The 16768-nt window shown below is 39.7% G+C and overlaps 1 protein-coding gene and 1 long non-coding RNA gene across 3 annotated transcripts in view; one reads left to right on the top strand and one right to left on the bottom strand.

The window, feature by feature from the left end:
* Nucleotides 1–16768, bottom strand: part of CHKA (choline kinase alpha) — a 55702-nt gene that overhangs the window by 11142 nt on the left and 27792 nt on the right. The window contains exons 3-9 of one of the 2 annotated variants that reach the window (XM_077455951.1): nt 15248–15301; nt 12074–12100; nt 11688–11801; nt 7626–7759; nt 5856–5960; nt 4902–4960; nt 3550–3637 (exon numbers count right to left, since the gene is read on the bottom strand). In XM_077455951.1, the coding sequence (XP_077312077.1) occupies nt 3550–3637; nt 4902–4960; nt 5856–5960; nt 7626–7759; nt 11688–11801; nt 12074–12100; nt 15248–15301 (581 nt within the window). The remainder of the gene's footprint in view (nt 1–3549; nt 3638–4901; nt 4961–5855; nt 5961–7625; nt 7760–11687; nt 11802–12073; nt 12101–15247; nt 15302–16768) is intronic. The other variant, XM_077455959.1, reaches the window with a different exon arrangement.
* Nucleotides 8884–15848, top strand: LOC143933039 (uncharacterized). Its single transcript, XR_013262987.1, has 2 exons — nt 8884–9107; nt 13976–15848. It is a non-coding gene; the product is annotated as an uncharacterized LOC143933039 (long non-coding RNA).

The raw sequence follows: 16768 nt of genomic DNA, 5'->3' as shown, positions 1-16768 counted from the left end.
CATCATTAGAAACTGATGTGAATGGTTCTTTGTGTGCTGCAAAGTAATATACACTATATTGCCTTTGCATGCATATGAATTTTGCAATCCCAGTCTTAGTCCATAGGGTTCAATATTGAGTTGGCCGACCCTTTGCAACTATAACGGCTTCAACTCTTCTGAGAAGGTTTGTCCACAAGGTATAGAAATGTGTCTATGGGAATTCTTATAGCAGTGCATTTGTGAAGTCAGGTATTGATGTTAAATGAGAAGGCCTGGCACGCAGTCTCCGCTCTAATTCATAATTCATCCCAAAGGTGTTCCATCAGGCTGAGGTCAGGAGTCTGTGCAGACCAGTCAAGTTCCTCTACCCCAAATTTGCTAATCTAAGTCTTTATGAAGCTTGTTTTGTGCACTGCTCCAAATAATTTGGTGGAGGGGGATTATGGTGTGGGGTTGTTTTTCAGAGGTTAGGTTTGGCTTCTTAGTTCCAGTTAAGGGAACTCTTAAGGCGTCAGCATACCAAGACATTTTGGACAATTTCATGCTCCCAACTTTGTGAGAACAATTTGGGGGCAGCCCCTTCCTGTTCCAACATGACTGGGCACCAGTGCACAAAGCAAGGTCCATAAAGACATGGATGAGCAAGTTTGGGGTGGAGGAACTTGACTGGCCTGAACAGAGTCCTTATCTCAACCTGACAGGATCAATTAGAGCAGAGACTGTGAGCTAGGCCTTCTCCTCCAACATTAGTGCCTGACCTCACAAATGTGCTTCTGGAAGAATGGGCAAACATTCCCATAGACACCTTCCTAAACCTTGTGGACAGCCTTCCCAGAAGAGATGAAGCTATTATAGCTGCAAAGGGTGCGCTAACTCAACATTGAATCCTACGGACTAAGACTGAGATGCCATTAAAGTTCACGTGCATATAAAGGCAGGTGTCACAATACTTTTGACAACACAGTGTATATATAGTTTGTGTTATTTCTTAGGGCACAGTCACATTGCCCAAATTTAAATTTAAAGTTGAAGTGTATGTTAGCCCCAACACCTTATCTTCTGTTCAGTATAGCATTGCAAGAGTTGATATATGTGCTTGAAGAGTGCAAAAATACCCACTGATTCTGCTAGAAATCCAGTGAGTTGACAAGTAATGGTGCTCACTGCAGTGTTACGATCCGTGGCCAATTCAAACTATAGACCACCACCCCATTCTATGGGGTTGAGGAAAGAGGTGGCTTTTTGTAGTCCTACACCTCCTGTCTTTAGTTGAAAAACACTGCTCCTTCATGAATCTACTACACTGAATGAATGTTGTCACCCTAGGTGTTACTGGCAGGATTACCAGGTGAAAACAGAATGACACCTAAAAAAATAAAGTAAGAGAACTAATACAGCCAAGACATCTAAGGACTGGTAAGCTCTATATAAGCTCTATATTAGCTCTTTGGTTTAAAGTGCGTCTTCAAGAGGATACAGTATATATGAGCCTGCTACCAGTAGTCTCTTCTGCTGTGAAATGTTGTCATTGTCTTCTCATTATACAATAAGCAATGAATCTAAATATTGTTGCCAAAACAGTCTACAAATTCTAATGCCACGTACACACGATCGGACTTTCCGCCAACAAAACCGTGGATTTTTGTTCGAAGGTTGTTGGCTCAAACTTGTCTTGCATACACACGGCCACACAAATGTTGGCCAACAATTTCGAACGTGGGAATGCATTGGCATACAAGACGTACGATGAGCCGAGAAAAAGGACATTCAATAGCCAGTGCGGCTCCTTCTGCTTGATTCCAAGCATGCGTGAAATTTTGTGTGACACACGATCCGACTTTCCGACAACAGCGTTTTTTTGGTGGAAAATTTGAGAACCTGCTATCAAACATTTGTTGGCAGAAAGTCAGACAGCAAATGTTCGATGGAGCATACACACCATCGGACTTCCCGACAACAAGCTCACATCCAACATTTCCCGTCGGAAAACCCGACCGTGTGTATGCGACATTAGGGAAAATAAGAGTTGGACTCTGTAACTAAATTATGTCACAATCCAACCCATGTTTAACCGCTTCAGCCCCGGAAGATTTTACCCCCTTCCTGACCAGAGCCCTTTTGACAATTTGGCTCTGCGTCACTTTAACTGACAATTGCACAACTGTGCGACACTGTAACCAAACGAAATTTGCATCCTTTTTTCCCCACAAATAGAGCTTTCTTTTTGGTGGTATTTGATCACTTTTGCAGTTTTTATTTTTTGCGCTATAAACCAAAAAATAGCAACAAGTAAAAACAAAAAACATAATATTTTTAACTGTTTGCTTTAATAAATATCCCCAAAATTTTTTAAAAAAAAACGAATTTCTTCATCAGTTTAGGCCAATATATATTCTTCTACATATTTTTGGTTTAAAAAAAAAAAAATCACAATAAGTGTATAATAGTTAGTTTGCGCAAAATATGTGTCATTCTGCCGACATATCGGTATAGGCCGGTCGGCAAGTGGTTAACCACTTCAATACAGGGCACTTTCGCACCTTCCTGCCCAGGCCAAATTTCAGCTTTCAGTGCTGTCACTTTTTAAATGACAATTGCATGGTCATGCTACACTGTACCCAGACAAAATTTTTATTATTTTGTTCCCACAAATAGAGATTTCTTTTGGTGGTATTTGATCACCTATGCGGTTTTAATTTTTTGCTAAACAAATTAAAAAAAGATCAAAAATGTTGAAAAAAAAGTTCTTGGTTTTTGTTATACATTTTTGTAAATAAGTAAGTTTTCTCCTTCACTGATGGGCACTGCTAAGCTACACTGATGGGCACTGATAAGGCGGCACCAATGAGGTGGCACCGATAGGCATAACTGATGAGCATTGATAGGCGGCACTGATGGACACTCATAGGTGGCACTGGTGGGCACTGATAGGCAACACTGATGGGCACTGAAAGGCTGCACTGATGGGTACTTATGGGTGGCACTGCTGGGCACTGAAAGGCATTGATGGCTGGCACTGGATTTCACTGATAGGCATCACTGGCAGGCATTGGGGATGGGCACTGATTGGCAGCTGCCTGGTGGTCTAGGATGGCATACCTGGTGGTCCAGTGTGATGGCCATCCCTGGTGGTCCTGGTGGCATCCTGGTGGTCCTGGGCGGGCATCCGAGGGGGGGCTCAGCTCAGACTCCCCCCCCCCATCAGGAGAGCAGTCGATCGGCTCTCCTCTACTTACGTCTGTCAGACGCGAGTGAGGAAAAGCCGATCAACGGCTCTTCCTGTTTACATTGTGATCAGCCATGATTGGACACAGCTGATCACGTGGTAAAGAGTCTCTGTCGGAGACTCTTTACCTAGATCAGAGTTGCGGTGTGTCAGACTGAAACACAGCAACAACGATTGCCATGATGTGCGCCTCCGGGGGTGCGCATCGGCTTTGTAGCCTGGCAACGTCATATCATGTCTGGTCAGGATGTCACAGCCACTTTGCTGACATCATATTGCTATATGGCGGGTGGCAAATGGTTAAAGAAGCTACCCAACCCAGACTTTATGTGATATCTTACCTGTAATTGTAGCTGCTGTATTCAAAGTCTATAAGCATAAGCTTCTGTTTTTCAGAATTCTCTCTTCCTTCCAGTAATAGGACGTTACCTGCAAGGACAAGCAAGGCAAAGTAATTCCTCAGTAGGTAACAATGAACAATTACATTGGATTGTGAAGTCTTAGGCCGCGTACACACGGGCGGACTGTTCGCCCAACTTAGTTCGTCAGACAATCCGACAAACAGTCCGTTCAAAATTTGCATGAACGGACTTGACCACACACGATGAGCAGACAGTCCGCCGAAAGCGTGCGCGATGACGTGAACGGCACGTACGACGGGACGAGAAATTCGACGTCCAATACACTGCAATGCAACCTTCGCCGTGTAAATCCTTTCTGAGCATGCGCCAAACTTAGTCTGTCGAACTAGCCTACACACGAGCGGACTGTCTGCTGAAACCAAGTTTGGACGGACTGTCTTACGGAAATTCCGTAAGACTTCGTTCGTCAGACTGTCCGCTGAAACAGTCCGCTGAAGCCCACACACGAGCGGATTGTCCGCTGAAACACTGTTCAGCGGACTAAGTTGGGCGAACAGTCCGCCCGTGTGTACGCGGCCTAAGTTAACAAAGTTGAAGTTTCACAGTCAATAGTACAAAGGCAAGTATATGAGCACAGAATTTTGCACATTGTAGTATTCAGAAAGGCTTGTTAGGTTATCTGTGGACTTCAACAATGACTCCCTTTTTTCTACAGAAAAGCTTATTTGTTTTTCTTGCACTTTGAATAGCATTAATGTATGTCACTCATTCTTTTTTGTGAGAGATTTGTTAGTGAAGTAGAGGCTGTATGTAGACAATGCTGCAAAAACCAACACTACCACTGTGCAATGCTGCATTCATTAGATCCCCCACATTGAGGCTATGTTCAAATATATGCAAATTAGATGCATTTTTACCCACATCGAATTTGCATAACATGTGAACGTGAACGGTTTTCACATGATGTCCGGGGCGGCTGCAGTGCGGTTTAAAAAAGGGTCCTGCGCTTTCGTTGGGTCTGGTTCAGGTGCAAATTCGGGGAAAAAATTGTCCCTGAATCGCACCTGAACCACTGAACAGAAATGCGGCAGACTCTGGACTGAAAACCACAGCCGGAGATATGTGAACCAAGCCTAATACATTTCAATGCCAGCAGCAAAGCTAAGGGTGGCCATACATGGATGGAAATGTGTCTGGTCCAGCAGGAATCAGACGAATTTCAATCCAGGTATGGGCAGGCTGGTTGTAGAGAAATTGATCTACCAAGTGACGTCTGTACAACTAGCATGTCTGTTTTTTTGAGGATAATGTATAGCCAGCTTTATTCTTACCTTCCTGGCAGTCATTGTGACAGAATACAACGGGTGATGGGGTTGATTCCAGCAAAGACCTACAAAAAAAAAAAAAAGACCATGCTTTTACATCCTCGCTGATTTAGGAGAGCATAATTATGCCGTCCATATTCTAAGGGATATTTATCCATTACAACATTTACATTTTCCACAAAGTAACACCATATATGCACGAAATATCTTTCTTTCAGCATAACTAATTATATAATAGACGTTTAACAGACAGACCTAAATGACACGTGCACGTTTGGTGCATTTATTCTTGAAGGGGTTTATCCCCATGGCCCAGTGATTTTGAACTATATTTCCCACTAAAGCAGCTCCCTGTCAAATCATTACCGCATGGCCTGTTTCCTCACTGTAACTCTTCAAAACTTCTGTACAGATTGCCTTCTATTCATTTCAATGGAAAGGCTGTATTGCAACTTCCTTAGCTGTTGACAGGCTTGTGAAGTGAATGGAATATTGGCCATGAGTCCATCAGGAATGAGGTGCAAAAGTGGGAAGATATGAAATATTTGCTGATATTAAACTATTTTAGTTAAGTATATAATAAAACACACTGTTAAGAGAGGATAAAAGCCCCTATATCTAAATATTTTCATTCTCTCAGTTTTCATTCTAACTGCTCACACTTTATTATAACATTTTTGTAAGTCAATAAACTCCACCTTATACCTAACATTTTAGTTCCAAAAGGAACCCAAAAAGAGTTTGGAACCCAGGGGTACATGTTCAAGCCTACACAGTGCTGTCCATGATAATACCCTGTTTATTATATGTTAATGCAAACATAGGAATTGCTCTAGCTGTCTCCTCTTTATCTCTATGCCTGGAATTTAACAGATCTACAGGACTGCATGACTTGTTAATGCTTAGATGCTATTTATAAAAATCTGTAACAAACAAGTCTAGTATCAGAACAGGTCTTACCTCAGTGTGTCCATCTCTTTGGGAAGATTGTAGCTTAAAAACTTATTGAGTTTCCTGATATGAGATTCTCTAGTGAATTTGATTTTCAATACTTGCTTTAAGTACCTAAAGGAAAAGAATCAAGTAAATGAGCATACTATGCTAAATTCACTGTACGTTATGTGAATAAACTCTCTACATTCAAAACTGGTGAAACTGTCCTCTATGTTTGCAAGGTTAAATTTTATGGGGTTACCACTACCCATACATCCCTACTTTGGCAAAGTAACATACCACAGCAGAGAGCTTGTAACCCTACTTCTAATCAAAGCTGTTGAATTAAGGAGACCCATTAACTGTGATCCTGCTCTAATACAAAATCTGTTTTATCAAGAAAAAATTGGTGTAAGCCAGCCTGCATATATTTGAACAAACACTTTAGGGCAGCAATTCTCAACCAGGGCTCTGTGGGTTCCTCCAGCGGTTGCCAGGGCTTCCTTGAACTCTGGCTGACTGATTTATGGTAAAATAAAAAAAAGTGTTTGCAATGTCATATAAATGGTGCAGTAATCCTTACAAATAGTTCATTTAATGAAAGTCCAAAAAAGTTAATTCATTTGTTAAGTGTCTAAAACACACCAAAAAAAAAAAAACAGAAGACGTTTATTCAGACAAAATGTATGTAAGGCAAGGCAAGGAAATAGTGGTTTATTGGACGCTGCACAATACGTTTTTCTCTTCTCGTTGGTATACTGTATGACCAGGTCCGAGGATTCCTTAAGGGTATTTGTCTGTGGTGACTTCCATCATTGGTATACACAAGGAGGCTTAAAAACAGAGGTGGCCTATACCTAATGTGAGGGGTAAAGCTCACTGATGTGAATACAGACCTGGATAGGTCTAGTGACCTGGCAAGAGGATATACTTGCCCTGATTTCCTATGGGGAGCACCGGGTGTTGCACCTAATATGAACCGGAGGACACTTGTACATTTGTGTTTATCATTTTTTGGGGTTTCTGGACACTAAACGAATCAATTAACTTTTTTGGACTTTCGATTTATTAAATAGCACTATTTGTGAAGATTATTGCACCATTTATATGACAGTGCAACACATTTTTTAATTTTATTTTGGTATTTTGCTGTGTACAATATTGTGAGTGCTGCTTCAATTGTAATTATTTTAGTTTCACACTGTATACACCGAGTGCGTGTTTTTTTTTATATATATTCCCATTTGATGGTGCCTGCATAACTGTAGGACCACTGCCATTTGGCAAAGCCAATACCATGACACCAGTGTTTTTTTTTTTTTTTAGCTAATTGTGGCCAACTGAACACCCTATAAAGAGAGCATTATTCCTACTGACCACTAATATGAGCGACATTTTTGTCATTTACTCCTTATAAATAAATTTTCGCAAAGGGTTCCTCAAGACCTGACAATTATTTTAGGGATCATAGGCAACATAGGCTCACCCCACCTCTTACAATGCAATACCATTGCCTTTTGGAGAACAGGGGCATTATGCTCAAATTTTTTGAAAAAAGAAGTTTGAGGTGCAGGAGCATTGTGGTGGTCTGGAATAAAACACAGATGGCAAAAAGGTCTGCAATAAGGTTATTTATAAATTGCTTGAGCTGATCAATCAAAAAATGTATGTATGTATGTACGAAATAATTACATATTCTGGGATCATCAGAGAAATCAAATGCATGCAAAAGATAAAACAATATATTAAAATAATAGAAAACAAGATAAGAAATAGAAAAGAGAAATATCAACCTACTTGTCCATTGTCCCAAAAAGCCACTTGGGTTCCTTGTTGAACGGCATGCTCATTCCATGAAATCGAGCCATTTTCTCAGCTATTTCAGCAGATATCTCTGGCAAACCTAACTCATTAGTCTCAAGCTTTCGACTCTATAAAAGGAGGAAACGGTTATAACGAAAATGTTAGCAGGCTTATTTATTGTTTTTAGCACTGGTGTTCCTATTTTTATTTTAGGGGCAAGCATTAAGCCCAGTTACACACTGATGTGGGTTAGAAATCGTGCGAGTTCAGCTGAACTCGCACTATTTCAAACCAGCAATGCAGTCCGATTTTAGGGACGATTTTACAGACATCTGTGTGGGTTCATGCACAGATGTCTATTCAAATCCCACCATGAAGTAGCCAAAAGTAGTACAGGAACTACTTTTGGTAATCGGTGCGGTGCCGCAAACTCATCGTTGCACCGATTCGGCAATTTTGCTGGCAATTTTACATGTCAAATCGGCCCAATGTAAATGTGGACTGAATCTCAAATCTAGGTCTTTATAATTTTAGGTATCCTACTACTTTTATTATTGCACTTTCTGCTTATACTGCTTTTCTATTACATACACAATCTTTCTTCCCATGGTCATTTTCTAATTCTTCAGTTTAGGAGAATAATTGAAAAATGTTTAAACTGGTCAAACTGCTTGCATGTAGTAAATACAAAAACTTGAGAAACGAAACGCCGTTGAATAAGCTTCAAATATTTTTGATTTAAAGATCCACAAAATGTTTAGCTGTTCATATTCAAATTATACACTAGATATTGAGAGTGAGAGAGAAAAGCCCTGAAGAAGTAAACTAATAATTTTTCTCTCAAAAGCAAAACATGTAATAGAGTGAAACTAAACCCTCCTATTCTTTACAACCAAGGAAGCTGCCATCTTTGCCTGTTTGACAACAGTTCGGTTGAAAGTTGACATAAGCACACTAGTGAAAGTAACAGTGATTATCTTATGCATGTCTCGAATGGTAACTGTTTTGTGAAAATCACAATGGCTTGTCAATTGACAAGATTAGTTAAAAGTAGTTCTAGTTAAAGTAGTTCTAAAGGCCTAAGATTTTTTTTTTCCACCTTAATGCATTCTCTGCATGAAGGTAAAAAACATTCTGTGATCATTCCACCCCCCCCCCCCCCCCCGTCTCCAAATACTTACCTGGCTCCTATTTCAAACCCATACTTTTCCCATATGCAGTAACACTGCTCTTTCTTTCTGTAATCAGGAGACACAGTGACAGCAGACGGAGCTCCTGAGCTCCTGTTGCTGTCAATCAAATCCTGTGAGGAGATAGTCGCACTGTGTGTGTGTCTTTGCATGCACACAGCCTGGCTTGGAAGCATGCCCGTAAAGTGTCCCTATAGCACAAAGCTTGCTATGCCCGGGGGCCTTTGAAAAAGTTAACAGCACCAGGATGTATTGACAACACCAGTGGGAGACTCCAGAAAAGGAGGTAAGGAGACGCTCTGCGCAGTTAGCATACCATGTTTGTTTAGAAGATGACAGAAGGAGGGCACCGCTCATAGGTTGACCCGTGAGATCCTGTGCCACTGTATAAAAGCGGGTGCGCGTCTGGTTCGCAAACCAAATCAACAATGCAAAGTAAGGAGAGATGGCAGCACTTCCAGCATGTAAAATCCTTGTCTTTATTAAGAATCCATTAAAAGCCAAGACATGACATGCACATGCAGCACATGGAAAGTCAGAAAACGCATTTCACACTCCTGTACAATGATTAAGCACAAAAGTGTGAAATGCGCTGGCTTTCCATGGGCTGCATGTGCATGTTATGTTTTTGCTTTTAATGGATTCTTAATAATGACACCGATTTTACATGCTGGAAGTGTGCCATTTACATTGCTAGAAGTGCCCCCACATTTAATGTTTTCTTATTTTAATTAAAAAAATACAGCCTTTACATACACTTTCAATCTTGATAAAACATCCACATGTTCTGGAAGGTCAACAATGCCTACATTATACACAAAACATGTATTGTTTAGCTTTTGCTTCTTTAAAAGTATATATATGTGGAATGAAAGTTTAAACTGTTAGGGATCCTACATAAAATTCTCTGTATCCCATTTTTTTGCATTCCAGGCTGTCTCAACTGAGAAGTGTTATGAGAAAACCAATATGCTTTCTTTATTAAGCTGGCCATAGATGGAATGCAATTCAGCTGGTACAGCAAGAACCTCACCAATTTCAGACGATTTATGGCCAAATGTTTGACTTCTCTTGAACTGGATTGTTGCAAACTTTTTCTCAAATCTGTGTTGCAGCTGCTGATTGCATTAGTGTATTCTGACAGCAAAGGAGTCCCCGCTGTCAGAATACAATAGCACAGTGGGGAGGATTCCTCTATTCAACTTGCTTGTGTGGATGGGGAAATCCATTCATGTAAGGCCACCCTTAAACTTCTCCATCAAAAATCATGCACCTTTTAATGCAAGTCGCTAGAGACAATACCAGAATACCGGAAGGGCATATAACCAGTCACTGCTCTTCTTGCCTTTAGTTTGGACAGAAGTGGTGCTGAACCAGAGGGATTTTTGGAATCCTGATAATAAAAAGGATTGTAAGCCTTCCAAGTGTTAGCATAGCAATTAAGGGGGTAAACACGGAGTGAAAATCGTCTGGTTTAGCAGGGACCGGCTGAATTTCGATCTGTGTGTGGCCCTCCCTGTTTGACAGAATTTGATTAGTAGCTCAAATTCTGATGGCCGGGGCTATTGTAAAACTTTAATTCAGTGGCTACAGTATATCCGGGAGGATTCCTCCATCCATCTACCCTTGTGTGAAAGGGGGAATCCGTTCATCAAAAAAGTGTGAAGACCCAGCGTTAGGCTTCTCCGGACCAATAGTTGCATGTCACCAGTTCAGAGACCTTTGGGTAAAAACACAGTACTGACAAAATCCCCCCTTAAACCTCCCCAGATACCCCCTACTGCACCCCAATTTTTTAATACAGTTTCCCATATAATAGAAAAAAATTGGGACAAATACCTGGACCCGTAACTGATGACATTTTTGTTGTTATATTTTTGGTTATAGCAGCCTAGGAGCTCTCTCTCAGAGGGTTTGTTTTCTTTCGTACTAGACAGACTAGCTTTTTTGAATCTATGAGCCAAGTATTTTTATTCTCCTAATCCAAAGATTTTAGCAAAGTGCCTAAAGAATATCTAAACTCTAAAAACAAACATTTATTTTACTGCAACTTGCCAGTCCATATACACTGTATTGCCAGAAGTATTGGGCCGTCTGCCCTTACATGTACATGAACCTTAATGGCATCCCAGTCTTAGTCTGTTGGGTTCAATATTGAGTTGGCCCACCCTTTGCAGCTCTAACAGCTTCAACTCTTCTGGGAAGGCTGTCCACAAGGTTTAGCAGTGTCTCTATGGGACTGTATGACCATTCTTTCAGAAGGGCATTTGTGAGGTCAGGCACTGATGTCCTGAAGGCCTGGCCCATAGTCTCCGATCTAATTCATCCCAAAGGTGTTCTATTGGGTTTAGGTCAGCACTCTGAAGGCCAGTCAATTTCCTCCACCCCAAACTCTCTCATCCCTGTCCTTTTGCACCTCTCTGTGCATTGGTGCCCAGTCATGTTGGAACAGGAAGGGGACATCCCCAAATTGTTCCCACAAAGTTGGGAGCATGCAATGATATGTCAGTGTTTGAAGCCAACCATCTGTATTATTTAACTTGGATAAAAATTGTTGGTGTTGCCAAAAGCAGAGAAAATTCAACATTTCATACCAAGCAACTGGGAAGATGAGATGTCACATCTAGTGGGCTTTATGGTCAATCTTTATCTTTTTATCTACCTAGAAATTTAGTTAAAGTCTACTGATCCTAAAGATTCCACTCCTGAAACCAAACTGTTCTTATTCAGCCAGTTTTTGGCACTTGTTCACTAGAAACCAAGAGGATGATCCAGAAGCCAATGGCATTTACATAATCAGGCATTCCAATACTTCATAATGCTGATTCATATAATGCAAGACCCAAAAAATTCTGTCCCTGCTTACTGGAATGAATTCTTCAAGACGTCCTTGTGGCAAGATCCCATACAGCTTGGGACCAAGGGATCTCTCTGCCAAGATTGCGAACATGACACTCTCCATTACCATGGCTGCAGCACCCTGTGAAGAAGAAATTTGACAATGGTATTATACTGATAAACATTACCAGGAACATGGAAAAAGGATTTGACAGCCTTATGACTAAAAGGCCACATGCTTTAGCTGTAAACCAGGTTAAAGTAAAGTCACTGATGTATCAGGTTAACTGCATGCAGACAGTAGACTAAGTCAATGAAGCATCTAGTCTGCTTATCTTAATCCAGACAGCAACAGAGCAGCCCATTAAAGAAAAACAGCAGACAAGTCAGATTATTGATGCAGGAGGTATTTACCCTTCTTATAGCTTGCAGGGAGGTTACCTGGAGATAAAGGATGTTCTCTAATCAACATTGTATACTCAGCATGTATACACAGTCTAGAAATAACCCTTGAATAGTCTGTACATAAGGACTCAGAAAGTTGAAGGTAAAATGCAGATAAAATAATACATCTGTGTGTACAGAGGGTAAAGCTATTCATACGGAAACCAACCTGTAGAGTGATAAAGATTTAAGAGAAATCAACCATCAAAAACAGCCTGACTGGTTTCACCTTTTTGGGGACAAGCTATCAAATGATCAGAAAAGATTTCTCATTGTAATTCCTCAATGTAAACCTACAACACTATCCTCCTTGAGCTGCATTCTTATAGAATATATGGAGGCAAAGTCTTTGTCTCCATGGAGGAGATTCAACCCTCTACTTGTACTGGTGACCACTGTGACATGGGGAAAAAAATTAGAGGAAATTCAACATTTTAATCTTGTCCCCATAACAAGGAGGTAGGGGGAATCATCTAATGAGGACATTGCTTCTAAGGACAAAGGTCTAAAAAAAAAATTCCACTGAATGGTGGAGTTTTCTTTTAAAAGAGAATGTATGTTTTTCTTTTTTTTTTGCATAATCATATTTACCTAGGTGGATGCAGCATCAAGCCGATGCTGCAGCTGTCACCCGCCATCTCTGCACTGAGAATCGAGCCACCGAACACTGCCGATGGCTCGGTTCTCACTCCTCCCTGAGCAGAGTGGCGCTGTCAGTCAGCATTGCTCCTGCTCTGATCCTCCACGATCATTGGAGCGATGAGCTGTGGAGGGGCTGAGACGCTGAGGCTGCCATCAATCAAGGTTCCAGACTTGGAAAGTCGGGATGACACACTGTCTCAATTGATGGCAGTGACATCAGCGGAGAGCGGACTTCAGACCGCTCTCCACTGAAAACAGGTCACAGGAGTGCAAAACTAATTGCACTCCTGTGACCCATAGGTGAAGCCCAGCCTAAAAAGCTCAGGCTGAACTTCTCCTTTAAGTTTTGTTGCGTTTCTGGAACAAGAAGTGAAGAAATTTCTCCAATGGCACAGACAGCAAAAAAAAAAATCCAGCAGGGAGTTTAATTCTTTCCAACCCTAGTCTAAGCTACGAAAAAATGTAAAAACAGCATTAAACAGTAAACACTTTAAAAAGTAACTATATTAAAGTGCAAAAATCTTATACATAACATCTTACTGCTCATTAGATGTGGCAGTTGCATAATTTTCTTTTTTTTTTCAGGCTAAAAAACACATCAAGCGAGTACAAAAAATACCTGTTGATCTTGCCAGAAATGCAGTGACCTTGTCACATTCAGTGAGATAAAATCAAAAGATTATATTCCTTCTGTAAACTACTGATCTCACCATCTCTCATATAAAGGAGATGAACAAAAGTAAATATGGCTGTATTCCAGCCTGGACAGTTTCCTCTAAAGATACACAGGTGGATTGAGCGCAGCCACCCAGGAAGTGTGTTACTCCCATGTTCACCAGGTGACAATAAAAAAAAATCCTGAAATAAGAAAATCAAATGCATCCACCAAATCCAAGAACTGGTAACCTGAAATATAAATGTTGTTTTTTTAGGGTTCAGAAGTCAAGGTAGAAAGTGCACAACCCCAACACTGGACAGAAATTAGTTATAGCTTGACTATACTAAGAATATAGGAAGGATGTCCCCATTCATGACAATTCCAACTCACTGCTAAAGATAAATAGATTGATATGGGTAACAATCTTGTGGTAGGTCCTGTCTACACAACAAGCCAGCTTCCAGCATTCAATTGCAGGTAAAATTCCTACCATCCAAAATGGGGTCAATTAGTATGAGATGCACACCTGATGATACCTGTAAAACACAGAATATTTTTTTTTTCTCCACCAGGACCTGGTGAAATCAAGACATGTCTTTTCATCCATCACTTCCCTACTGGTCAATGGAGCACACAAACAACATTCAGTATAATTTCCAGCTTCCATGGCATTGAGCCAAAAACCGATGAAGCACAGTTCAAGAGTTCAAGTCAAAAGAAAAACACAGGAGCCTTTGATGCATAATGAATCCAACAAAATAATGCATATAAACTTCAAATCAACTGTATCACATGAATTATGCAACTCATGTGTCTGGGTATTGAAGCACAAAATCAATGGCTGTATGCCTTACGGAAGTTTAATTTGAAGTACTCATACATGCTTTTCCCTAACCAACAAACTGAGAGACCCTAAATGGCAAACTCAGAGCCCCTAAACGGCTAACTCAGAGCCCCTAAACATGCAGTACCATCTGACCAAATTTTAGCCCCAATTTCCAAAGCTTTACTAATTATTCCCCAAGCTGAATTTATCATATAGCTCAGAAAATTATGTCAGAGATCCAATCTCTGTACTTGGGCTTCAAATGGGCCACTTAGGCCACAACTTGGGCAACTTAAGGGGAAAGGCTAATGGACCAAGCTGCACATGCTTCAAAGTTTCCTCATAGTCAGGTGGATAAGCAAAGAAATTCTTAATTTTGTATATAAAATAAAATGGTGAAATATTAGTAATTAATTTACCTTTGACTGTTTTTTACAAAAAGTATGCACTGAATTGAGATATCTGGTCAAAGCCCAATAGATCTAGTGACCAATATTAGCATATGATACCTTTTGTTTAAAAGAAGTAATAACTCTGATAACCTAAATCTGAATTTCAAACAAGAACACAACACAAATGCAAGTTATTAAACCGTGCAAGGTTAGAGCTCAAGTAAAACGAACAAAAGGTGGCCAACACCCTATAGTCCAGTTTTATACATCAAAGACCATACACCTCTGAATTATTAGTGCTGAATCAAGGTAGTCAAGGTGTCAATGGTCAGACTAGAAAATATCAAAATACACTGAGCTAAACAAAATATGACAGATATAGCACACCTATAATCCTTTCCCCCCTAGCCTAAGTGTCTTGAACCGTCCCGTTCTTCCATCACTCAGGAAAGGGTGACAAGCACACTAGTGTACAGATTATTATTTTTGTTATAGTATTTTTAGATCCCTTCCTGATCAAATTATTTCCAGCTAACTGAAGTCATGACGTTTACTACACATGATCTATGACACATTGTATCTGATTTCAGAGTAGAGCATTTGACTCTGATACAAAAAGTACTTACTTGAAAAAAATTCTCCCTCTGCATCTCTTGATTTTCACCCTTGTTACAGGACATCTGTTGAGATCATAAAAAAGCTGTTATTTTAACCATAAAAAAAACCCACCACAATCCAGGTTAGTGCAGAAAGAAATAAAGACACAGAAATTTCACATATATATATACTTGCGCGTATCTTAACAGAAAATACCAGATTTAGCTGCTTAAATTGACAGAAAAATACTGCTAAAGCATTTTGCAAGGGACATAAACTTATCTTTGAGATAAAAGCTTTCACAAATGCACACAAAACATTTTTCTTGAGTACATGTCTAAAAAGGATCAACTAATAATAAGATTTTTACACATTTTTTTTTTTGCTTGTTGCCAAGTACTTAGCAAGGCTGACTTCTACAAGTATTTTAAATGATCACTGTAAATGCTAATTTACAAATGTTTAAAACATTTTAGCTGTCAGTGGCCTGTTTGAGATGCACTGCATTTTACTGGAAACCCTTGACGCAAACCGCTGCATTTACAAAATATACTAGGCAAATAATCCTTATTTAAAAAATAATAATAATTACAGTTATTTTTAGCTGAGTCCAAAGAGATTTGAAAATTACAGTCATATGGGTAAAAAGATATTTAGTATTTGTGTAAAAGCTTTGTGAATTGAGCCTAATGCGTTTCATGCATTTCCCTTCAGACCATAAAAAAGCAGAAGGTGTGTAGAAAACTAAGCCAAAGATTAGAATATCGTGCAATGCGGTACTGTCTGAAGATCCTAAATGATTAAAGTAGTGCTGTAGTAAGGATAAGTTGCCATTTAAGCAGTTTTCCTACACTTCATTTTTAACAGCAATTGAGGACTCGATCATTAGGAATTAAGTTTTGCTTATGACCATACTGTATAAAATCTTGTGTCCATTAATCTGAGTCCTGCTGACTACTTAAAGCTAATCTTGTAGGTTATTTTTCCAATTATGACACAATTCCTCCTTGCAATATTAACTTATTAAATTCTAAATAGTTATCAAAATTCCTAGAACATAAGATAAAGAATGAAGCAGAAAACAGCAGGTCATATTTATAACCCAGAAAGCCATTTATTGAACCAACCATAAGAAATATCAGAAATCAGGTATCAGAAGAAAAAATATATTTCTTTTTTTTTTACATGCAACAGAAGTTGCAAATAAACTGCCCCATGTAAAAAAGATTTTTCATTCAGATAATAAATTGGAGTCAATCATCAATTCTGTTCAATAAACTTGCAAGTTAATCAGCACTAGGGCACTTCTTATAATTAAAGAAAATATGCCCTTTTATGTGCACTTAAAAAAAAGCATTACATATTAACCTATGCATTAAGAATATTTGCAAAGGTAATCAGAATGCTTAAGCAAAACAGATAATTAATTGCCTGTGATCAACTTTGGCTACGATAAGACTCCATGTTCTTGATTAATCAAATGCTACACATTGCCCATTATAAAAACCTGGTTTCTGATGGCAGGTGGTATCAATCACCTCATGGGGGGA

Source organism: Lithobates pipiens, unplaced genomic scaffold, assembly GCF_037356315.1.
Source record: "Lithobates pipiens isolate NorthernLeopardFrog02 unplaced genomic scaffold, aLitPip1_a1.2 Scaffold_10, whole genome shotgun sequence".
NCBI lineage: Eukaryota > Metazoa > Chordata > Amphibia > Anura > Ranidae > Lithobates > Lithobates pipiens.
This window is presented reverse-complemented; position numbering and strand designations above follow the sequence as displayed.